Source organism: Leuresthes tenuis, unplaced genomic scaffold (assembly GCF_036924035.1).
Source record: "Leuresthes tenuis unplaced genomic scaffold, fLeuTen1.0.hap1 SCAF_2, whole genome shotgun sequence".
In the NCBI taxonomy this organism is placed as follows: domain Eukaryota; kingdom Metazoa; phylum Chordata; class Actinopteri; order Atheriniformes; family Atherinopsidae; genus Leuresthes; species Leuresthes tenuis.
Window position 1 is genome coordinate 13403340 of NW_027325356.1, and position 26893 is coordinate 13430232.

At 38.4% G+C, this 26893-nt stretch overlaps 1 protein-coding gene across 1 annotated transcript in view; it reads right to left on the minus strand.

Moving 5' to 3' along the window:
- Positions 1 to 26893, minus strand: part of LOC140301670 (protein unc-13 homolog C) — a 102607-nt gene that overhangs the window by 21041 nt on the left and 54673 nt on the right. Inside the window, exons 16-21 of the mRNA XM_072380249.1 lie at positions 25683 to 25772; positions 24645 to 24773; positions 17125 to 17258; positions 15409 to 15494; positions 4241 to 4367; positions 636 to 732 (exon numbers count right to left, since the gene is read on the minus strand). Of these exons, the coding sequence (XP_072236350.1) occupies positions 636 to 732; positions 4241 to 4367; positions 15409 to 15494; positions 17125 to 17258; positions 24645 to 24773; positions 25683 to 25772 (663 nt within the window). The remainder of the gene's footprint in view (positions 1 to 635; positions 733 to 4240; positions 4368 to 15408; positions 15495 to 17124; positions 17259 to 24644; positions 24774 to 25682; positions 25773 to 26893) is intronic.

Consider the following 26893-nt stretch of genomic DNA (forward strand, 5'->3'; position numbering starts at 1 on the left):
CCCACCCTATCCTATCCTTCCCCAGCTCCAACCAACCAGACCACTAAAGGATTGTGTACTAAATCAAAAGAAAACCGACAAACCAATCAAGGAGACTAAAGAACGGGGAACTGAGTAAAAACAACAACATCTAGTTCTAATAAATCTTGTAGATTTGCTATGAGGAAACACGAGGGACAGATAAAATCATTGCAAAACTGTTAAAGTCTAAAATCCTAAAAGGATACCAAATGGACATAAACACAGATAAAATGAAAAGAAATAAAAAAGAATGGAGTGTTTTGTTTATGTGCTACAGTGGGGATTAAATTAAAAAGAAAAAAAAGCAAATGAGTAAACAAATTAATTAAAATGAATACATAAAGTTCATATGGTTAATTTAGAGACAAAACAAAAAACAAAACCTATATAATAAAAAGTAAAAGTGGCAAAAATTCATGGATTAAAAAAACCCAAAACACTAAAAATTAGATGAGCAATGCTTATCTATTTGTTTTAACATGGTTTCAATATAAAATTGAAGGCTTATATTAACATGGTGTCCTTCTCCTTGGCAGTAATGTCACCGGACTTAAGTAACTTGGGTGAATGAATGTAAAGTTTAATCTTAAGAAATAACTGCATGCTATACTCACTCCATCTTTCTTGTCTCTTTCAAGTGCTCCATTGAGGAAATCCATAGCGACATCCTCATTCTCATCGAGCCACTGAATAACAAATGGATCAAACCACCTAGAAAAACAAAATAAAATAAAATGAAAAAGACAGGTCAAATTATAGTTAACTGCTCATACGATGTTTGAAGCATGACATCAGTGAAAGATCACCACATGAGCACTTTAGAGGCCAAAAGCTTTTTCTTAAAAATGTAGGGCAATCACTCAAAACTCATTAGATTGCATTCAAAACTTTGCAGATTGCAATGTGGGCCGCAGTTCATGTAGGCACTAATATCAAGTTTCAGTTTGTGGACAGATCAGGCAGCAGCAACGAACAGAAGAGGCTGGGACAGACGAACATTTGTAATAATAATGCTGTTCTGTTTTGCACTTTGTCATTTTCTTGTTTAATATAGTGTCTGACTTTGTCCTCAGACCAACTGATCCCCTCTCAAAATAGCTCTATACTAGGGGTGTGCACGACTAATCGATCAGTTGATTTGTTGGAACGGCGCACGTAGTTTTGAAGAGCAGACTTTTTGAAGAGTTGATTAATTTTTGTTCGGGGCACGAGGAGACTTCAGCTTCACTACGCAGAGACGTGAATGTTTACGGTCCTGTTTCTGCCAGAGTTTGCACCTGTAGCGGAAGCAACAGACCGGGGCAGATGTCAGCAGTGGTACCAAAACGAAGTGAAGCATGGCGGTATTTCACTCAACTGTACAACAAAATGGAATGCACATTATGTGGGATTAAAGCTAGTTTACTGCGGTTCATCTGACGCGATGAGGACTCACCTACTCAACCGTTACAACAATGTTGCGCTTCAGGAGCAAAAAGACCAGACGGAAAGACAATGAAAAATAACTGGTTTTGTTGCAACCAATCGCTCGTGTGACAGCAAACAACAGGAACAAATAACTGCATTAGGGATTAATGTTAAATTAATGATTACGTCACAGGGACATCATGACTAATCAATTAATCGACTTTAACTGGCTTGATTAGTCTATCTTAAAAATCACTTGCCCATCCCTACTCTGGCTGAAGGTATCTGTGACATGAGTGAAGGCCAATAAATAAGGTGCTGTAACAGAAAAAGAAGATAGACAGGAGGACAGAGGAGAAACAATGCATATAGCAGTGTGTATGCTTGTACGATGTGTTGGCTTTGCCTCTGAAAGCATCTATCCTGCTAAACATGGTGTTTGAGTGGCCGTGTAGGGGAACGGGGAGAGTGAGTCATTACTCTCATACACTGGCTGGATGGGAGAGGGCACGTGTTCCTTCTTTTATTACATTTGCTAATATCACAACTATTCTTGCTTTGCTGCATGTGATGATGCATGCACAATGAAAAGCATGCTTTAAAGCCATAAATGTGCTCCTCATCCAAAATAATTAATAATTTGCATGTTTGAAGGCTTGTTGAAATTATGTGCTGCCACACATTATATTGACATGGCAGTTTTATATTCAGTCAGTCACGCTAGAAGAAAAATAAAGTATTCTCTCTTCTAGTCCAAGAATGTCTTGTTTCAGAAGCCCACTTCGCATCAGTATATCCTTGTCTCCAAAAATCTCAAGTAAACCTCGTTAGTCATGTTAATTTCAAAGTTGTTGGAGGCAAGCCCTGACTACTTGGCAACAGGATGAACGAGACAAGCCGCAATAAGAGGAGTAGTAAGTATCCCCCAATGAGAAGAAGTGTAGAGACGAAGATCAAGGCAACGCATGGAGAGTTCAGCCAGCTATTAAAAAACAGAAAGGTACAATGAATAAATAAATTTCAAAGAAATACAAACTCTTCCTAGCAGAGGTACTGGGAACAGGCAAACAAAGGCTCCCAGCTCTGGCCACTCGCCTGAGAAGGTACACAAGAAAAGTCAAAGCCAGGAGAATACATTGGATGACTGAATCATCCCTAGTGTATAGTAAGAGGCAAGGTAATAAGATGAGAACAGACCACTCAGGACTGAGCTATTCTGTAAGAACAAGAAGACCATATGGGAGAAAGAAGCATCACATAACATCAATGCTCTATGGCTGATGGATCTGGGCACTAAACAGTTCCCCAGAACAAGAACTGGTCACCATCACAAAGGCGGAAATCCGATAAAGAGTCTCAAATATGAGAAGTTGGAATGCACCATGTCCTTGCATTATACACAACTCTGGCTAAAGAAATTAACTGCACTTCATTAATGCCGAGCAGCACAACAGAACCAGCTGTAAATGAACCCAACCAGAGCAGTAAATCTGAGGTCGGACAGTTCAGATCATGAGGGATTCCTTGAAGGAGGCAATGTCATCCAACTGCCACCCAATAGCCTACCTCTGTGCAACACAGAGGCTCCTATTGGGCTTCATAACAGACGAGATGAGTAGGAACATGGCTAATTACATTAGCAAGATTTAGACGGGGATTGGGGGTGATTGTGAGTGAACATGTTGTTTGCCTTAATTTGTCTCTGTGCTGGCCTTGTGATGGACTGTTGACCTGTCCACGATGTACCCAGCCTTGTGCCTGATGGCAGCTGGCATGGGCTCCCCGCTAGGAAGGTGAGGAATGTGCCAAGTCAAAGTAACTTATTTGCCAGTCGTAACTGGAGCACCCATGGCTGTGACCCCCAAACTGGAAGACTGGCTGATAGATCTGACAGATCCCAGGATCAGCGTCAGAGATCTCTGTCCAAAAGAGTGCAGTCCTAGGAACAGCTGAGATACTACATTAAACCCTCAGACTCCCAGGCTGAGCTTGAAAAAGAAAGGTAACCAACAACAAAGTAATGCTCTGTCAGCCCTTGATGGTGGAAACAGTTCATCACTTCACCCACAAATGCATGTTGGTGGTAGCACTCTATCATACAAACACACACACATTTGTTTTTATATCCCAGTGGTGATTCTTCATTGACCTAATGCATTCCCTAACTCCCCAGCCACAACTGAATGCATATTCCTCCCCTTACCTTAAACCCAACATAACCTAATTCTTGTCCTGCAAAACTACTTTGTGGGGAGTGCAGTGCCCTCGCTTACAAAGTGGTGTCTTTACGTTTAGGGCATGATTAGCTTGTACATCTGTGAAGTCACCATTAATGCTGAAGAATGCATGTTTTGCATGCACTGTCAACATATACTGCCAGATTCTATTCTATCCCTTTCTACATGTTTAAGTTTTAATACTGCAGTTTCTTTCTAATAGATATACTCAACTACCACATTAAAAGGTCACAATTGAAGTGTTGGTTGCACTGTGCATATCAACACTGATGTATACATGGAACATAACTAAATAAACCTCAGCTTCCAAAAAGCTCATGCAGTTAAATCAACACATCAAAACACTTTTGATTGGTTAGGTTGTTGGTAAGCTTTAACAGACTGCTTTGCATTAGTTGTAGCATTATCAATATTCATTTTAGCAAGCTACAAAATAAACAAGCAACTCATCAAACATATTGTCATCTTCACCACAACTTCTCACAACGGTGTATCTTCCTAATTTAGTTCATAACAACACATTCTTTGTGTGTGTGTCTGCATGTAGATGTGTGTGAAAAAGAGAAGACACTTACAGAGAATATTCTGGGGGAACACCTTTGAAGGCCGGCAGGTCACGAACATACTCATTATGGAACCATTTGACTTTGAAGTGAAGATTCATGTATTCAGTGCTTTTGCATAGGCGGTGCTTTTCATGCTCTGTAATGCATATTAAAAGAGGAGAGACACACAGCAAGTATTAGCTGAAGTCACAAAACTTTGACAAAGAATACTAAGATGTAATCAATATTGCTTATTTATCACACTATGATCAGAGTAGGTTCTCATTGTGCTACCAGAATCAGAATCAGAATTACTTGATTGATCTCTGAGGGGAAATTCTTGATATTACAAAACAGACTGCTGATTGAAAGTAGGAGTGAGACAAAGCCAAAGAAAAAGGATTTTATTATTTTTTCCAAAGATTTCCTGGGCAGTTTTTGGAGCGCCAACTGCTGTCTTACTGGGGAAGGCTACTACTGTGGGGGAATGCTGTTGAATGGTGAGAATGGTCTGCAAATATGTTTAAGCAGGTTACAGGTATCAACGTGACTTCCATAAAAATCTCATCACATTACATTGTAACAAGATGAACATTAAAGCCCATCCGGTTTTAATGATCAACCAATATGTGTACTAATCTCCTCTTTCCAGTCATTCACAAATGCAAGAGTAAACACAATTGCACGATGGCAATGACATATAAGCAAATATCCTCACAAATACAAAGAAGAAAGCAGGAGTGGGTTCTTTTAATCTGACATCTTAACAGGCTCAATTGTGCACAGCCTTGAGCTATCATAGAAATGGAAAAATGAAACTCAGCCTATGAATGTGCCCAGCTCTCGCCATAGAACGAAAGCCCTTTAAGGACTGTTAACAAGATAACAAAAAAGGGATCAAGAATTCCAGGTCTGCTGAGTCATTTAGTTCAGCTTGCTGTAAACATTTCAGAACAATTAAACATTTCCAAGAAATCCCCTGGTAAAGAGATGCGTGTTAATGGAGCATAGAAGACATCAAACAAAGAGAGAAAGCCAGTGAGAAAGGAAAAACTAGAGGGATACCTGAGGAATGCAAAAAAGGGAAAAGAACAGAGGACAATGCATTGTTGGATTATGCATGAAATGATTGCACAAAAAGAAATCTGTAAAAAAAGAAGATGGTGGTCAAGATGATAGAGTATCAGAAGAACACAAAAGATCATTGGAGAGTTTGTTGTATCATGAAAATAAAATGCGGGAATTTAACATTGCAGCATGAAAGAGACAGGATATAGATCAAAGACCACTCAGAAAGCTAGCATTTCATACAAGAGAGACCAAATCCTCACAGAGGAGAATAGCAAAGACTCTAAGGGTCTACAGCTATGCAAGCAGCCCTGTGAGGCTGTACACTGTGCATTTGCATTGGGTGGGAGGAGAAAGTAATAATTGGAAAGATTCCCAGGAGGTGTGACAATAAAGACTGCAGCTGCCCATCTTCTTAGGCTGCTGCTTCTTAATTATTGGAATTCTGACTGTAATAATCAATGAACATAAACAACAGTAAATGAAAAGACGCAGTGTTGAAGTTTATATATATATATATATATATAATCTATAGGATAGATTATATATCACATATTACGTACCTTTACAAAAAACACAATGACTGCTACTTTGGAGTATCATTTAAATAAATGGTGGTCAAGGTTTTATAAAAGTGCAAAAAAATGAATAGAAAAAAATAGAAAAAGAAAAAAAAAAGAGAAAATGTTATGTTCAGAGGTGTAGCTGCACCTGTAAAAGTGAGTGTACTCTTAATTATTTTTTAAGTAACCTCACCAGCACAGATTTTAATGTCCAGTGTTACAAACAGTGACAGCTTTGTCATATTTACGTGATTTTTCCCACATTGTAAATTCTTTTTTTCTCTCTTGTTGCTGCGTGATATCAGGGAATAAGTATCTGTGTGACCATGGTGCCCTGAACCTCTAGTTTAACCCTAGCCAACTCAGCCAATTAAAGTGATGAATATAAACGAGTGGAAAGGGTTGAAATAAACTGGCCTGTTTTTGCTTTCCTTGGAAAAAAAAAAATCTGTTCATCCAACAACAGAATGGTAGATGGTACCTGACTGCAACTTCTATCAATGGATAGTGATAATCGGTGATACCTTCCATTCAACAGACAGATTACACTTGATATGGGAGGTTAATACGATAAACCTACAAAACCTTAGTGAGTACTTCTTGATGTAAATCAACACGACCACTCTAACTCACTCTGCCCCCTGCTGTGTGTGTCTTTTGGTCTTTTTCTCCTCGAACTGTGGCGTTGCATAATCTTATCTCACTATTTTACCCAACCTTTTCTTTCTAACTTTTAGCCTATGCTTTATTCAGAACCCAACAAATGCAACTTGTTTCTCTGAGGCAAAATGCAGATGATTTTTGGTTGTTTTTTTCCTGTTATTTGGTTTGGGATATGTTGTAAATAGGAATGTACATCTGACAATAAATGTTCAAATGATACATATTTAAAAATATCCTGTAATTCCAAGTATAAAGTGTGATCAATCTCAGCTGACTGACGACAAAAATGGTAAACGGCTAAACACAGTGTGCTAGGTTTAAACATATCCAATGACACATTTCTAAAGCTCACCTCAGGTTGGCACAGAAGGGAATTTAAAGGAGTGTGACAAATTTTTGTACAGTAGCTTCCTCAAACTGATACTGCAGTATTAAAGGCATGACATTTGTGCATGCATATGCACATATTTAAATACTGAAACAAGAAACATACATCCACACAACATCAAAGACATGTTTGAATCCAAAGCCCTGCACACTGGCTGTCGTTCCTTAATCCTGATAAGAGCCTTGGTGCTTACTCTGATGCAGAGCATAACGCCTTCCACCCTACACTCCGCTCCCAGCTTGGAGAAAAAGATCTATAAATGTGCCTTTAACAGTGTACCTGCATGATCATTTATTCCAATGCACAACACTCAAAGAATGAAGAAGATCGTGAGTCCTAAAGTTAAATCAGCGTGTTGCAAGCTGTTGCAGCGACTATTTACTTTAATAATTGTTGGACTTCACTTAACTGAAAACATTAAAGAAATTGCACTGGCAGTTTGTATATATGTGTTTATGTTGTGTTTAAATATCAGACCTCATATCCTAATGCAAAGTGGTTTCAGCACATTAAACTTGAAGGTTTGATGGTGGTGTGGTCTTTGGCAAAAATATCCCAGATGTCGTGGCCTGACTTTATTTTTGGCAGGAGAGTGAAGATAAATTTAAACAAAAGCGGGAAGGTGTCATAACTACCACAGGCCACCGCGTCATAAACAGAAACATGAGGTCTGTTCAAAAAACACTGTTCACAAAACATGCACAGAAGTAACTTTTTTTTATGATTGAACAATTTTCTTATTTTGTGTGTGTGTGTGTGTGTGTGCAGTAACAATCCTGTCAGATTAATTTGCTTGTAGTAGTTAGAATACGTTGAACATGCACATACAGCTTAAACTCAAACACCTTATCACATAACCCAGGACCTACACCAGGGGGTTGTTTAAAGCAGTGATCTGGAGAATGCATGCCTGCAAAGCTAGAATAATCACAGGCACTATGTAGTTACTTTCTTCGAAAGGAAAACACTAAAAAATGTCACTGGTTTCATAGGCACCTAACCTTTATAGTCACAGTGGTTTGGATGGCTGAAATTGCCAAGATCTCCCCTGGATTCACTTGTTCAGTCTGTGTCATAGAGGGAGCAGGTGGTATAAACATTGTGAATACCGAGTCCAAGATTGTTTTACTGGAGAGGACAAGCAATTATTCCGCTGCAGAGTTCGTGTAATATCTGCACACAGGGATCCAGTGTGGCAGTGCCACTTTAATAACTGAGCTGAGAATGATCACACATACACACATCATCATAGTTGGTCAACCTTTCTGCAGTAAGCTCTGACTGTGCCAGCCCCATACTGTGACACACTGAGAGTCATCTCCAGTCTCCAGCTAAATGAAACAGATGGACAGAAAAGTAGAGGTCAGCAGGTGTTTATGTGGGTCAGTTATTTCAGTATGTAAGTATCAATAAGATATGCAGAGAGGAAGTCCCATGTTTGGTAAATCTGAGTTTGTGAAGGTGTTAATGGTCATTTATTTTCTTTTGACATGACAAGACATCTGAAATCTGGGCTGTGTGCTTGTTTTTCCTGTTTGTGTCTTCTCGTAAGAAAAAGCTACTGTACTAATTTTTCTGTTGGTCTTTTCTTATCATGGAGCTAAAAGTATTATGTGTGTTGTGGCTAAGAGGGATGCTCATCAAACATTTAATGTTCAACTTCTGGAAATCGTGAATTTTTGATGTAAACTAAATAAAGTTTTGTAGACTTAATGCTTATATTTCTTGCATACAAGTAATAATTTCAGCCAGTAAAGGTCAGGGTTACATCCATCACTACCTCACTAATTTGCTGCTGCTTTAGATCAGAATTAATAATGTAATAGCCTTTAAATGCAAATTAATTTTAACCAAGAAGGGCTGCCTATCAACTGCGTATAAATTACTGTATGGAACTGACCTTGTTGCCAGCTGGATCCTGGGATCTGGGCTACCTTGGATAACAGTTTTCTCTCAGTATTCAAAGTCTGTAGTTCTGAAGGCAGAACTATCTTCCTATGCTTAAGTGAGAACACAGTTCTTGAAAGCTTTGATATTGAAATTTCAAACCTCTTTGGTTTAGGAGCCACAAAGATGATTTAATTTCTCTAAGAAAACAGAAACACGGAGTGACACAGTGCACTTCTTTGTATATTTTGAATGAAAGGAATAAGATATGATTTTCCCTTCACTGGGCCCGACTGTGACTGTTGAACAGAGGAGAGAATCTGAAGGATATCAGACCTCACGGAGCTGCATTTTTTTTTAAAAAAGAACATTGCAATGAAACATACAGAAGCTGCCTGACTTCACAATGAGGCTCAAATTGGTCTTTTTAATATCTATGATTCCATTTAGAAATGTTGCAGGTGACAGACAACTCTTACAGTGTATTTTAAAACCACATCAAGGTCTCCACAAATATGAATGAGCGCAGCAATAATTGATGAATTTCACTTCCTTGACTATATTTCATAAACCAAGGTGTACATTTTTTTTACACTGACAATCTGTCATTTTGGAAGGTAAGCCAATCCATATTTTTGTGTGCTGCTGTGTTGATTCATGCAAATCCTGACAGCAGAGACCTCCTGGTGGTGTCACATGAACTGACAAGTAAAAAATCATTTGCAAAAGGACTTAATGTACCATGCATATGCATGTTTTAGTGTGTGCAATCCTTGTAGCATTGAAAAGACTGAAGTTAGCAGCACCACTATTGACCTTGAAATATGCTTTATATCTTTGCATTGCACTTTTCTACCCAGCACGTTATTATTGATGCAAAAGTTTGCGGAGAGGGAAAACGGAACAGTATCTGCATGCAAATGAGGAAACACATGATGAAGTATTTGAAGTTTAGTAAAAATGTGAAATATTTGACAGTCCACTGACTATCTGTTTGTATGGCTACAATCATTTGTAGGATGCATTAGGAACTGCTTCATTACACATTTCAATAAAAAAAACTATATAACACTGTTTCAATTAAGAGTCAAAATGCCAGTGCACAGTGCCAGCTGCACTGTGGTGTGGTGTTAGCAATGTTGTCTCACAGTAAGATAGCTCCTGATTCAAATCTCTGCTGATTCCTTTCTGTGTGAAGTTTACATGCGCTCCCTTTATCAGCATGGCTCCTCCCCAGGTATGCTGGCTTCCTCCCAGAGTGTTAAACATGCATGTTAGGTTCATTGATAATTCATAACTATCTGTAGAAAGGAGTATTGTAGTGTGCCATTAGTAGTGTAGTAGTGTGCATGGTTGTCTGTTTCATTTGACTTTATGTTGGGCTTTGACACAGGTGCTTCAGCAGCTTTAAGTAGTTACATCTCCAATCACTTGTACTTTTGTTGAGAGTTGGAATTGTAGTTGCAGAGTTAAGTTCCTGACTGCAATTGCTTTTTTTTTATATCATTAGTAAATCCCAAACTGGAAGAATTTTAAAAAACAAAACAAAATAAAAACAATTTTATCTTTTTTTTTTACTCAGGATGCATAGTTTCATTATTATTATAATGATTATTTCACTATTAAACTCAAAACTCTACAATAGAATGAGTTATGCGCCGTAATGTTTTCTCATTCTACTACGGACATATGTTGTACAGTGCTTCTGCCACATAATAAGAACAGTTTCGAAGCATCACTAAAAGCCTAATTGAAGCCCAATATCGTAATGACATTCATGACCAGGATGAGAGTATGATATTTCCAACCAGAGCTATGCATGGAGGAAAAGATTATGTGTCACATAATCATACCATTACAATAGGAACCACATGCCATGGAGTGCACTACATACTTGTGCATGCACATCGGTTCATTCATACACTGTAGCATGTGTGAGCGCCTTTGTGCTCCGCTGATCATAAACTCTCTGGGCGGTCCTAAGGGAGGAGGAGGCTCAAGGTCCCTGGTGAGGATGACATCTTGTGTGACACAACCCACAGGGACAGATAAACTCATAGGGGACTCACGCACTCACTCTCTGCCTCATTGATTTAAATGCTGTGGATATTATGATGAACTGTAGTAGTTCACCACAGCGTTTCCATCCTACAACCCTAAATCAGAAAAGGTTGGAATGGTGAGTAAGAAGTACAAATCTAATTTTAAATAAAATCCAGTTATTCTTAATTTTACTTTGACTTTCATTGAATTGCAGATGGTATGAACACAGCATATTTAATTGTTTGTCTTCTTTACTTAATTTATTATCTTATTATACATCCATTCTTGCATTTCAGGCTTGCAACACATTCTAAAAAATGTTGGAACAGTAAAGCTTTAACTTTTCTACTTTGTAATACCATAATTCCTTTTCACAATACTTAAAACAGTTCCAGCATGGTTAATACCAAGCTTTTAAACTTTTCATGGGTTATATTGTCCTATTCTTCCTTCAAACACATTTTAAATGCAATAGTATGGGGTTGCTGTCACATTTCTTTGTTTCATAATTCCCCAACATTCTCTATTCAGGACAGGTCAAGACTGCATGTAGGCCAGGACAGTACTCTTATCCTCCCCTTCCTCAGCCTCTGCCTTTGTAATGTGCTCAGAATTAAGTTTTTACATCGTCTTGTTGAAAAATGCATGGACTTCCTCGGAATAGATGTCTTTCTGAATGCAGCACATGTTGCTCCACAATCGCAATATACTTTTCTGCATCAAAGTCGCTAGCACATCAGTGTAAATTACATTAGCCAAGGACATTGATATAGCTCTATACCATCAACAAGCCTGGCTTTTGGACTTGTCCAAGGTATGAGAGATGATCACAAGTGTCCAGCACTGATTTTTTCTTTTTTTTTTTAATTTGTTTTGCTCTTAATTTTTCCTCAACTTCTTCTAATTTGGGGTCTTATAGTAACAATTTAGAGAACAATTTACAAAGATTGTATGACCAAAAAAGTAGCCTAGGCCAGTATGTTTCTCTCTGTGACATAATTCATTCATCTTGGCTTCTGACCCAGTTCTGTCACACATGTATCCCAAGCGGTATCACAGGGGCCCACTGACACAGCTCTGCTAAAGCCCCAGTCTGCAGAGACACTAATTCCTGCTGATATGCACAAAAAGAATGATAATGAATGAGGACACAACCTAATCTGTGATTCCCTAATTTTAAAAATCAACTCTGGTTGCAAAGTCTACAAAATACACAAAACATTTTTCGATCTATGACTATCAGAGACTTTTTTCATTCATTTTATTGAAACAAAGCCACTAGCAACACATACAAGAAGAACTTTAAGAGAGGACTTATAAAACATTATTATTTTTTCATACTGAGGACTGACAGTATGTATTAAATTTACTGGAGGGAGTTTATCAAGCATTTATGAGATCTTCATGTATGAAATAACGTAACTGCCTGCAGCAAGACTTCAGCGCTTCATAAACTCTATTCATATAAAAGGATGGTTTGCTGTGGTACAAAGACACCAAACTGCAACGCATAACATCTAGCCACACCCCGTCCCTGTAAATGCTGCCATTCTATGTTAACAACTCTCCCATTGCTGAGTTCCATTATTGAAATTCAGTCATACTATTCTATGGAGGGAAGCTATTCTAAAAGTCTAAAGATGAGTTAATGGGCTGCTGAAGAACTAGTTCCTTAATGACATGCCTCAGAGACCGCGACCACTGAATATACATTGTGTACCGTAAAACGCTAGCGCTACTAATTGTACTCTTGTTGAGGCTCCATTTTTCTTTGATAATGCACTGCATATCTCTTGTTTTATCAGCTATTCAAACTATAGTTTAAAATTTCATCAGCTTGCTTCTGTTGAAATTGTGAGCTTGCTAAATGTTGCCATATGTATAAATGTAAGGACGTTATTTCTAAAAATAAATCAGTAAATTAAATAGCAAGTACGATGAATTTTTCTGAAAACAACATTTCGACTGACAGGATACATTTAATCAGTGAATGGAGCAGGTGTTAGCTATAGCCATTCGTTGTTCACTCTCACATCTTCCCTCTTCTTTTCTGTGTCTCTTATTTCTTCCTCTCTCACTTGCACTTAAACTCTTCTATAACACGTTAAGATATTTTAACAGTGCTAAATGTTAAAATTAGCAGCATGCATTTCTACACAAGCACTGGCACAAAAGGCCTCAGAGCAGGAAGCAGAGCATGCATGAAAATCTTTATTAAGGAATGCACAGGCTCATGTGTGCACTCACATATCCAATCACACACACACATATTCCTCTTTTATGCTCATTCATTCTGTCTTACTGACTTGTACAAATGAATGCTTGGACAAAAGGGCAGACAAACATGCCTGCACACACAGACACACAGAGGAACACAGACTGACAAAGCACAACATTATGGCCCGCCTCCTTAAGGGTGTCTCTGCCAGTTTTATGTGCCCTCTTATGTAAAAAGGGTCTCTCTGAGTTACTTCCATTTGTCTGAATGCAAGAGACACATGGCAACCTACACTGGCTTAGTATATCTTCTACCGCCTCATCACAACATACAGCCCATGCACAAGTACAGCATACACATAAAAATGCAGCTTTGCATGAACAAATAGTACAGTAACACCTGCGCCTTTTCTGGGGCATCTTTACAGTTTTATTACAAACACAGCTGTTACAATGGTGAAGACTTCAAAAGTGAAAATGATCAAATGTAAGAAAATGTAGTAACTTTTTGTTCACAAGTGTGCCTGATCGACATATTAGACTTAGTAAAAAGTTCTTATCATTCCTGAAAACAGAGTTGGGCCCAATCAACTTCTGGTGTTCCATTACCATTTTCTGGTGATGAATGTGCAGCCGAAAGATTATTTGTGACTGATCTCTGTCGAAAGCAGTCAGCCGTTAATAGAGTAATTAACTCTGCTTTGTTTTTACTGCTTTAATCTATAAGCACTCATATCGCTTCTGTAGCGACACATTGTTGTATATTGTGTTTGTCTCTTCCAGAGCTCACACATACACACATGCATGAGCCCGTGTCATTGCTTCTGCAAACTGTGACATCAACACAATGATGTAACCTTTACTTCTTCATGCTTCAGGCATGCTTAGACTTCTTCTCCTAAACAATAGGTGTCACTGCTGAGAAAAGTACACCGGTGGAGTAGCAGTACAAGAGGTCATATACTACATACTTTAAGTATATAAGTACATCAATTAAACACAAACACAATGGCGGTTTTTCAATATTGCTCTTGCAGAGTCTGTCATTCTGTCCACGTTTGGCAGCAATCTCCCTCCAAGATGTGAGCTGTGTGTCCCTGTGCTACTGCTTTCACTGATCAAAGGGATGTTTTTTGAGACGTACCCGGTCTCAGAATCCTGCTTTCAACTTGTCCATTTTACAAATGCTACAGACATGCCACCTGGCTACAGTATTCGAGGGGTGTCCAATTAGCTGAAACCAACTCCAATGCACACTGTGTGCCTTTAGTAATGAAGGTGACAGGACAGACAGACATTAATGTGCGTGCATCATTCACTCAAGCATTTTAAGGAGATGCATATTCATTTTCTGCTACATAAAATGTACTCACTGTGTATCGTTTATACACAGAATCAAAGAAAAGTCTGCAGAAGTATGCTTTCAAAACTGCAATGTCTGTCCTTTAAAATTTTATGAAGTAAAAAAGAATATATATGCTTTACAGTGGGTATCATGACATGCTTCATGGACTGTCAAATACTCCTTCAAATAAGTACAAAGACCTTGCCCAGCAAAGCAGACCCAGAACTCCAGCAGCCAGTACAATCAACAAAAAATGAGCAATAGTTCAAAAGTGCTCCTTTGGGGAACATGACAGTCATGTACTCCTCCTAGCACGTGTTGCTGTGGGTTTGTTGTTATGTACTGACAAGAAGAGGCAAGAGGAGGCAACGCAGGGGAAAAATGGTTCAGGCTCAAGGAGCGAGAGAGAAGGTCTTTGTGACTGAGTGCCTCCATGATTCTTATCTCTTTTTGCAACACAGAACACCCTCAGGCAAATCACACACATGGCTTCACAAAAACACAAAGACGCACATACTTAAACCTGCTGTGACAGTAGTCGGGGACACCCTAGGTGGTCACATGTCCAGCTGCCCTGACTCAGATATGCACACATATTAACACACAGCCACAACTGCTCTCTGTCTTTTTTCTTATGCTGTTACTGTAAGGGCAATTAATGCGAATAGATAGAATACTGTACTGTCAAATTGTTAGGGAAAGGCAATAGCTTTTACAGTTTATATAAAAATATACACTACCATTAAGTGCAGTTTCTGGAATTGTGACAATACTTGAAATAATCGGGTATCTGAAACACTGTTGCACGTAATGTGAGTAGCTGGCTGAAGCAGCAGCAGCCTCTGGATCACATCGATTGTGGATCAGAATTTTAATTCTACATTCAGTTAATGGCAATCTCTTCAAGATGCATAAACATTAACTAACAATCAGTTTCGATAATTTCTTCTTTTCTCTCTTCACCCCTAATACACACACATGTCCTCTTGCAAGTGATAACTGTATCAGCAGCAGCACTACTGACCTTCCATTGCATACTTCATATCCTGGGCAAAGAGGGTCCACATGATCTCAGCGCTGATCCTGCCCGCACTCAGCTCCTGTGGAAACCTGATGAGATTTAAACGAATTCCAATCAGATCTCTGTATAATGACTGCTTGAGTGGATGGCCTGATGGCTTCAGTAGTTTGAATCTCTAGTAAAGACTTAACGGATGAGGAAGAGGTTATGGTTGATGTTTCTCATAATCAATCTCCCAGCCATTCCAAAACCTATTTGAGTCGGTATGGCAAGAGGGATGTATGCTTGAAAAGAAGAAAAAAAAAGTGTAGGAGGAAATGACAAAGTTAAAGAGAGACACAGAGGGTGGAAACATATTTCGCAATCTGCTATTTTGAATATTCATAGATTTTCAGTCAAAGCTTAAATATGAGATGTCAGGGATTGAATGTCTTTTTGTACAGTGATGAGAGGGTATTTATAAATGACAAGGCCTGAAAAAAGGTTTATTCATAAGGAAACATTTTACTTACTATACTATCCTGTTCAAAATGACAGACATTTGTCTGAAAAAAAAATATTTTGAAACATTGTGGATCTGCTCAAGGCATTTCTTGAGAAAACTAATGTCGTCATATATATATATATATATTTGTGTGTTCATGCATGGCAACTGCAGATAACTGAATCACAGAAACAATTGCTTCCTCTTTCATCTCTATCAGTCTCAGAATCTTGCTCTCCACTTTAGTCATTCCTCAGTCTCATCATAGTGTAATGTTACAGCAGCAGAGAATGAAACATCTTTAAGGATAAAGTGAATATATTCACAGCCAATGTGTATTTTTGAATGGTGAATGGTTTACAACCCACTCCTATGCAGGCAAATCAGTGTTATCTTCAAGTAGAATATTTCTGGAAATACTCTTTTCCAAATGCTTTGAACTTTTTTAAAGCCAACTGCAGCATCCAATTTTTTAAAATTTCAAACCATGAAATATATTCTATAGATCAGTTTATAGGTTCAAAACTCCTAAGGCTTGATTTGCACTTAAATATTCTCAGGGGAGAGCAGCAGACTGACAGCTCCTTCCCTCTGGCTGCACCGCCCATTATTTAAAGGCAACAAGTCCACTCATGGGTTTATCGTGAAAAACCATCAGACTTGCTGTCACTCTGAAACTCAACCAAGGGAGGGTGGAGACATTGGGTATGAATATTGCAAATATATCATTAGTTGGTACAGGAGAGAAAGCTCAAGGCATAAACAGAGTCTTAATAAGCATCATAAATCAGCAGGAAGAAGAGAAAAAAAAAACAGGGAGAGTACGTATGAAAGAACATATTTCATCTTAATTCTTCCACAGCAAGCAACTCCCCATTTTTCTCAGGTCATAAAATGTGTTTATTCTATTATATTAACTATCTGAAAGTTGAACACCTTACAGTCTATTATCAGAGCACAGTGCTCATTAATGTTTCCTTTATCAAAAAAGTATTGATATATTTTTTAAAGTGAAAGGAACTGATCATCTTAATTCAAACTAAAGTCTCAGACAATCATTTATAAATTCATTTTGAAGAAATTTCCCTCAACAAAACCTACAAATATACATGAATAAAACATATTTTCTTATCACAAAAGCTAAAAGTTAAATGACTGTTGAACACACATTGATCAGATTTATTGGCAAAAAGTATTCCTTGAAAAAAAAAAAAAAAAAAAAAAGAAGTACATACTGGTTAATGACTGGGGTGTAGGCTGTGCGGTCCTCATCGATTACAGATACCATGAGAGTGATGAGCTTTGGCCAGAAGTCCAGGTTCTTTATGGATGGGCCCTGTTCCTCTCGGGGAAGGTCCTGCTTCCGGCTCTATAGAAAAGGAAGTTAGAATGGCATGGTTGAAGTTGAAGCATCGTGTATCAAATTAACATTTTAATGAGTTAGAGGTGATTGCACTTATGATTGAATTTAAATGTACTGCTTAACAGGGCATTATTTTGGGCATTATGCCCATGGCATAAATGTAGACATTATGCTTATAATGCCATCACATAACGATATGGTTTGCTCTGTGCTTGCTGTGGGGAAGGGTGGAGAACAGGGGATAGGAGCGCACATGCATAAGTTCGGCACCGATAGCTAAACAACTGAAAAAATGTCCAGGAAAAAGATTTTTCCAGATGTAGACGTGCATCGAGGATTTATCTACTAAGCTGTCAGAGGAAAGCTCTGTTGTTATTAGTACTCGTGAGGAGGAGGAGACGAGCAGCAGCTAAGTGGGTGTGGGTTTATGATATCCTCATGGTGTTAGGAGAGTTTAGTTCAGGTCTACTTCAAGCTGAATTGTGTAATTTGACAGCAAGTTGGAAAGACTTACACAGAGACTCAAACAAGAACCAGCTTCAGGCACCTGATCAACACATTTCCTCTGATTGGACACATCAAGGTGGTGTCACAGAGCGCTGGGCCCAAGTTGAACTAGTTTCAACTTCAGCATAGAGCCCACGGACAGCACGACTGACCTTGCACTGGGCCAAGCTTAAAGCAGCACAGATCTGTTCTTGTGTCATGCTACACATGGATATGAATAGGTTTGTAAGCAGAGCACTATGCCCCCTACATCCCATGGGAAAGCAGCTTTACAGTGATTAAACTGGACAGAGTAAGGACTGGGGCACGGCAAGTTTATCTTATGGCAGATGCTCACTGTATGACGTCATTAACACTAAAGAGATTTAAATAAGGTGTGAGCACTAGACTTCATCTGAGCCCGGATCATCAGAAACCAGATGCTAAATCTTGGAAATTTCCATAAAATCTCTATTTTTGTCTTAGAAAAAATCAGTTTACACTATTCACATTATCTGAATACTGAATGTATATTTTTCAACACTGCTGGTCTCTAGCTCATGTGATCAGCTTGAATTACCTTCAAGTGCTCAGGATTCACAGAAAAAGAAGCAGGATGTTCTCCAGCAAGAGCAGCTGTAATTTTATCCGACTAATATCAGCCTCACTGTTCACCGTTCTGCTAATGTGCTGCTAATTGATTCAACTCGTTAGCCAAACAGGTTTTCAGTGCAAAGGAGATGCAAAATATGGGTCTTGTGCCCTGGAGAAGAAAATGTCGGCATTTTTCTGACTGTGAACTAGTTTTAGATACTACACTGAGTTATGGTATGAGAGCTGTTCAGTGAAAGCTCCACATTACACATCCCTCAGCAAGGCAAGCACCTTCTTTAATTGTGTTCTCCTGTGATACAAAATTTTCTGAGTCAAACACAAATTAACAGGTTACTCACTGCATGAGTTTGTTTGACTGAACTGAATACGGACACTGTTGCATTAGAGTGCATTAAGTGCATTAGAGTATACTTGTTACCAAAATAGTCTGTCTTCAAATCCATTAGCTCTGAAATCTTAAAGATTACAGCTTTTTAATTCATTTCAAAATCCTCACCACTGATACGTGCGTTTATGTGCATGCGTGTCACAGTCTATTGCAGAAATCTATGTTGCAACGTCGAGGTGAAAATTGTTGAATCCAAAACCTCTCACTGGCTCTACCATCTGTTCACCCCAAGCTGAGTGCGACCGCTCTGCTCTCAAGTAACCGTCCAAGTCATTCAGTCTGTTATGCGCAGGATAAACAACAACAACAAAAAAAAACAAGTAGGGCGGCTCTACACAGAAAAAACACAGTTCACACACAGCAACACACTCACATGGAAAAAGATATGCCTCACATACATACTAGCACTGAAAAACACACCTTTGCATTCATGCACACTGACAGTAACAAATATAATCCATAGCTGTGAACGGTAGGAACACACCCTTCCAACAAGATGTGTTAACTACTGCAAAATGATTTCTGATTACAAGAGATTTCTGATAAAAAAATAACACACGTTCAGATCAGCGAATGAATAATTTAGGTTAAATGATCTAACAACCCCTCAGCGTACTGACTTTAGAGCAGCATTCAAACTTACATGTTGTTGCAGAGCTTGTAATATTCATCCATTTAGCTTCAATTCATTCTTTAGTCTGAAATCAACTCCTTCAACAATCAAATGGTGTCTAGATTGTCCAGATTCTTGCTTTAAATATATGGAGATAGAAGGTATGTTATACTGCTGTGTGTCACTGACGTTCAGATTAGATCCTGAAGTGCTTCAGGATCTAATCTCACAGGAACAAGAAACACAGATCAGATAGGACTTTCAGCTCATTCTGCTGCAGTTGGTCATGTCATCCCAGGATTCACTACTCACTAATCATTTGGGTTTGGGGCTGCAAAGGTTAAGTCTGTTATCTTGTTCATAGACATAAATCAAGACTCCAATGCATTTCACTGGAGTTTAACCAGGACCACATTGACCAAAGCTTCTTGAGTCTCTAATTGTCATATTCTACTTATGTCCATTTTCCATGGAGACCTAACAGCCTGCATTCACACGCCCTTTCAAATATAACTCATTTGCAGCATGTGCAACAAGAACTAAAGAGGTGAAACCGTGCTAGTCAGTGTGATCAAATATCAACACAGGCAGTGTCATTGACTGATTTAGTTGCTTTATAAATACCTAAACTCAAAACAGCGACAAGTGAAAAAGTAATTGCAAATTAAAAGAAGAGTAAAGAAGCTTTGATCAAAATGATATGGACAGGCTGTTAATTAACTTTTTGCCCCTATTGCATAGTTTGTGAAGCTGGGATGGTGATTCTTACTTCAAAGACAAGACTGTAAACCATTGCGAGAGAGGCCTGGCCCATTAGGGTGAGATACTCTCTGCTACTACATGCTGGATGGTGCATTTCTCTTAAACTGGAGACATGAATAATAAAAGAAATGTCTCTGCAGGAGTCAGCTATGTAAAGCCCCTCTCTTAGTGTATATGTGTGTGTGTGTGTGTGAATATGCATAACAACATGGATACATGAAGGACACTGAAGGTTGTGTTATCTCTATCAAATCGAATGTGGTATGCGTGCCACTAAAATGTAGCGTAGAATCCCTTTGCTCATCTGTATTCACTTCAAGTAGGAACACATACATTGTCAAAGGTGATTGAGTAGCCTGCTACCTTTACACAGCTAACACACCCATGGGCTTCTCCCTCATTTCTAGTAGGAAGTGAATGCGGCACTGAACTGAGTCCAGCTTAGTTTCACTACTTTGGGTGCATGAGGAGGTGCGGGCACCAGCAGAAATATTCATAACGGCATATAATTCCTCCTCAAGAGGGTAGCTAGTGGTTTATGGTTATTTTTTTTATCACATTCAGTCCCTGTGCGGGAGGAATCAGCATTAGCATACTACGGGTGCCATCAATTCTCACAATATGACACAAATGACTGAATCTCTGATTGAAGGATGTTCTCTGAGAATATAATCACATTCCCATGAGTGTGAGCTGTGGGTAGAACTAAAACTGCTTTAACACATTTTAAATTTAGTGAATATATGTTGGATGTGTGCATCGTCTATATCTTTTTCTTATTTCTGAATAAAAATAATCTAAACAGTCTAAACAGTGCAATTTTCATAAAAGTACAGTACAAAAAGTAAAGTAGAGAACATTCGGTGGTTGAAATGACTAAGATAAGATTATTTACCTGGTCATTTACTTATTGAAGGAAAATGATGTAATATATACTAACAGACTAGCAAATATATGTGAGCCTTTTCTTTCTTTTCTTTCTGGTACCTGTCGATGAGTCCTGCACATTAGCTTCGAGGAAGTCTGTTCCTCTGTACTAAACAGTCTCAGCTCTGGAATATTTGTTGGTTTCCTCACATGAACTGCTCATTCATTGCCTTGTTGCATGATGCCTTTTCTCTTGATAATGTGAATTGAGAATAGCAGAATTACTATTGCATCAGCACATCATCAGTAGGATAAAAACTAACCTGTCTCACAGTGGTCTGAATCAAGCTCCTGTTCCCTATCAATGGGTTAACAATCCACATTGGCATTCAGTTCATGGACAGATCTGACATTTTCCTTCAGACTTAACTGGTTATCATTCAGATTGCATTAATAAATAGATATTGGTACGTTTTTCTGGACCGGGACACTACCACATACATATTTTTCACATGGGGTAAGGTTCTTATGCTGAAATGCAATGTTCTTGGATCTCCAACCGATTTACCTTTTCCTTAAGTTTTTTTTTTTTTTTTTTAAATGTTCATGTTTTAGGTTCTATTGGCATAAATGTAGACAAATTCAGTAGGATTCACAAAATTTCAAACACAACTGAACTACTGAAAACAATCTTAAAAGACACATTGAGAAAAACAAAGGGCGTCTTTGTTTTGCTCAGTAAGTGGAGAAGTCTTCTGGCTCTTCTTTGTTTCCTCTGAACAATAGGCACAGTGCGTGTCTATCAACAATTTCCTTGTATCTTTATAATTGCATCTGCTATAACTTCTATTTCTGCTGTGTAGACCTTCAATTCTGTTCAGCAATCTTTCAAAGTAGGTGGACGAAAGGAAATTAAGGTTGATTTTTCTTCTCTCCTTCTGTGGGATTTTTCCCCATTCTCCTTCATCCTGTTTCCTCCCTTTACTGCAAGGATTTACGAAACTGTTAAGATAGAGTCCCCCCAGCCCCTCCTTCCTCCATCATCTTGCGCCCAGGCAGAGAGCTTTGCTGTTATGTTACGCAAGATGCCTCATTGTGGCTGGGATATTTCCCTGCTTGCTTGGCCACTGTGTCAGCTCTTGTGTCGACGCACTCAGTCATAGTTAGTGACTGAAGAATTGGGGTCTGAGATTCGTTCTATCTGCTGCGTTAAAGGCTACCTACTGAATGTGAACGGAATAATTTATAGTCACAGTGAGGTTTATTTTTGGGTAGAACTGATGTTTTCCTAAAGCAGGGAATACTGATGGAGAGGCTGTCTCATGTGAAACTGTAGTGGTTGATGATGTAATTAGTGCAAGTGTCTACCTCACAGGTTTAGTAATTGCTTACATCCCCTCAGGCTGTTCAAATGAAGGAAGCTTATTATTCTACTTTTGAAGAGATTGCACCCTATTACAACCTAAGAAGACATTATCTCTTTCAAAGTGGAGACCATTCTTCTTGGGAAGTAAACCGTAAAATAATCAGGTGCAGTTGCCCATTGATTATTTACTCAGGCGAGGCCAAAAAACTATCACAAGAAAATCTTTGTGTTTGATGAAGCAAGGGAATTTTTGCATTTCGAATATTAGAAAAGATGCTTATGTTATTCTATTGTTTCATATTACAGCCTTTCACCAGTAGGCAGTGTTTCTTAATACTTTCATATAAGGATATTATATCATTCATATGGAAATGTTTTTTGTGTTCATGCATTATCAATGCGAACAATTGATATCTGATTAAGGTCTGAAACCAGCTGATGATTTGAATCAGAAATGCACTGCCTGATCCTTGGCTGCACGCATATCTGCTGCAGACTCTCCTTCTTACAAGGTTGAAGCCTTTCATATTACGTTCTCAATAGATGCCGTGTACATTTTATTTTATTGTCCTGGTAAATGTCAGTCATGATATATAGACTATTGATTTTAGATTTTCCCTGCACTGTCACACATCAATACAATGCTCACTAAAGCTGAAAGAGAAGATGTTTCATCAATTTTTTGACAGCCTGAGGTTGTTACATGATAGAGGTAAGGTGTAAGACTGGTCCCTACACTTTACAGAAAAAGTGTTTTTTTTTCCTCAAATGTATTTATTTTTTTATGTATTAATTTATTATTATTATTGTTGTTGTTCTAATATACAATCGTTCTAGAAAAAAATAAAAATAAATTTACTACTTGACTAATTTTGAATTTCCCACTGGGGGATGAATAAAGTCTTTTTCTATTCTATTCTATTCTATTCTATACAGACAGAGTATTCCAGTGGGAATATATAACCATTGATTAGAACTGATGTCAATTTTTTTGACAGTGGATGGTGGTTCCATCGGCTCTAAATACCAAACCACAGCAGCTCCAGAATTATTTGAATCAAAGGAAATACAAGCAAAGACTATGTCTCTGCAGGGAAATACAGTACTATATTCATAATGAGTCATACGACATGACTAAAACTCTTCCTCTTTTTTTAGGAACATCCCACTTAATCAGCTTTTAACCATAAATACATTTAAAAAGAAGAATACAAGTTACCTGTCTACCTGATTTATTATCACATGCTGAGCTCCTTTGTATTTCAAGTATGACTACTCAAAACGTGTTCAGTTGCTCTTATCAAAATATATTGTTAGAACAATAAAAACAAATCTCTAGATTTGATTAGACTACTTCCTATTGCCCTCTTTATAATTTAGTTTGACTTTGAAATCAGTTTTTTCTGTGTGAACAGGTCAGTGGTGGTATAGATTTAAACTCCAGGTAAAGCAATAACAACCACACAAAAGAAACAAAAGAAACCTTGAACAGATGGTACACAAACTAAATAACAATGAACAAAAGCTTTTTGAAGTTGCTTTTTGCATTAATCTTCGCTATCTTGTGCATTTTTTTATAGGATGCAAAAACTAATGTTGCAAAATCAAAAAGGGAATTGTAAAGTAAAAAGTACCTAAAGATGCATAAAAAAAATCTAACCAACCAAACAAACAAGCCAACGGAAAGACAGGTCATTCATTGAGTTAAGAAAATAGAAAACAATAACCGAATCAAGCTTGAAAAGGCTTGGTCTGCCCTTCCTCACAGTAAATGTGTTTTTCTTCTACCTTCACTGTACCTTCATTGTAAAAAAAATACAATTGCTGTTAGAGTGAATCTAATCTTCATTTAGATTAAGTAAGATTAAAACAATCAGTTGACAAGGCTCATTTCGAGGCAGGTGCCAGTTCCATGAATAATCAAAGTGGAACCTGCTGTGTTAGGTATCTGCAAACTTGTATCAACAAGTTGGAACCTCCATCTTCATATATTTCAATATTTCAATAAAAGCACGCAATTACTATACCTTTTATCTTCTTGCTAGATCTGTACGTTAGTTAACTTAATCTGAATTCACTCGACTTCAGTATTTAAAGACACAAGCAAGTTAATCCAAGTGAAGTGTTTCAGTAACACCTTACTTAGTGTGCATCACTCCACCGGTAAGATGATATAACAAAAAACAGAGAAATGTTCTCAGAGTGTTTTGTTTTGCGAAATTTCAGTTTTTAAGTAGAGGCTTGAATATTGTGTGCTGACAAGTAGTAATAACCAAGGAGATAGAACCACATTACCTGATCAAGAAGCTGGTTGTACAGTTCATGACAGTTGTCAAAAATGTATTTGTATGTTGAGTCGAGACACGCTTTCACGCAGTCCTTTACCACCATGCTGGCTCTCGGTGGACTCTGAAGCTCCTGTACCTAAACACGCACAATTAAGACCCAGTCAGTATGTTTTCGGGTGTTAGATCTTCAGATTATTGAAACAATCATCCAAATAGTGTCATCAAGTCCCGTCTAAGAGGGGGGGGGGATTAGTGACATCAGTTCTTATGTACCGATATCGTATTTCATGTTTAAATTATTTATACCACTTTTATGAGGAAAAATGAGCAACCCTTTTATATGTATTATATGTATCATGATTGAAATGCAACCAAACTTTTATTTAGGTGCACATGGAGGTGCACTTATTGTAACAGTGTAGCAGTACCATGTGAGTAGTGGTGCATAATGTATACACAGTAGGGCTAAGCATGTGCATGTCACAGAATGAAAGCTCTGGTGAGCTAAAGTGACAGTGTTCATTCCTCTGCACACAGCTGCCATCTTAACTATGCCTCAGTGCTCCGGCACACGTGCACACCAAAAGAGAGAGGGATGGAGCCGAGCTTTTCTGAGAGCCGGAAATGATTCAGTTCACTGTACATGCCGGAGGAGGGAAGGAAACATGGCAGTAATGGAAGCCTTCTCAACATAGAGGTTTGTTGTGGAATACAGGTCAACTCATCACACAAAGTGCCACTGCATCAGTTGCTGGGTGCGTGAAATTGTTTAACAATAAGAGGTTTAAAAAAAGAAAAAGGTTCATATGTATAATTCACTTTGGAGAAATTTGCCAATGAACAATGCTGAGGGTGTGTAAGTCAGTGAGACAAGGACTCAGTAGCTTAGTGACAAGACTCATACATATATAAGCTCATGCACATAAACTTCAATTATGTTCCTTTTAAGTTCTCTAAAATGGAGTTTGACGCTTCCCTTTCAGACTGTAAATTGCCAGTTCAACCTCCAGTTTGGCTCAAACGCAAACACACACACACACAGTACCTTCATCCTGAAAAACGTGATGCTCGTCAGCAGGTCAACAGTGGACTTCAGATCTTGGAGACGCTCAGGGTTTCCTGCAGGAAAATTGTCCTGGAACAAAACAGAAGAAAACGACATGAGGAGTCAGAACTTTGTTTTGGTAGCCCCCTTGTAAAATCACACAGCTGTAAGACAACGTAACGTCGCTTAGGTCAAATATGAAAATTGTTTTGGCCTAGAAAATCCCTAGCAATCAAAACAAAATGAAGGTCTGTCTAATCGTTTAGTAGGAAAGGGAGGTCTCTCCTGATGAAAACACCTATTCCAGGGCCATGAAGTCATCAGGCAGTGCAGAGCACCGTGACAGGGAGCATCTAAATGCCTGACAGCTCTGAGGAAAGGCAGCACTGCTCCATACATTATCCTATTTCTCCTACTCTCTTGCAGCTCTAATAAAATTTAGCTTGTTTTCTATCCCTCCTCAGTCCTGTCAATAAGCGCACATTGGGGACTGAGAAAACCGAGCCAAATCTTAACAGCCGCCTCAAGGCTTGACAACGCAAGCACAAAAGAGATCTGAGATCAACACTGATCAGCTGAAACAAAACTTGTCTGATATTTTCAGAATGGGAGCAGTTTTACTAAGTGAATAAAAACAAAGCAGACAGTGGAGTTTTAAGGAACAACTGATGAGCATAACCAGGAAAAAATGTTCAAACAAAAAACAAAAACGTTGCCCTGTTAATGTCTCAAAGAGTCAGCAGCCCATTTATTTCCTCTATGTTATGATTAATAGAAAAAGTCAAGTTCAAAGGTGAAAGTGTTCTAAACACCCTTCAGGCAACATGCTTGACACACATCTTCTACAAACATAAGCACTATACTTGGCTACTGATGTAAAAAAAAAAAAGCCTGTTTCTATTTTTCCTCTTGCTTTAGACTGTTTGCTGTTTGCATCACTGCTTTGAACATCACTGGTTTAGTAAACATGAACAACGGCACAGTTGTTCAAGTGTGAAGTCATTTGTTTAGCTGAGGGGATTGCATTCAGTATACATTTCTAAATCTGATTTAAGAAACTTAAGCAACATTCCTCATCCAGTGCCTTACAAATGCCTTACATTTACAATTACAGGAAAACAAAAAAATCTTTTCACATCTTCTCTACCGCCTCCGTTATCACTGCCACAGAGCTCGTGTGACATTGATCACAACTCTATCTTGCAGATGAC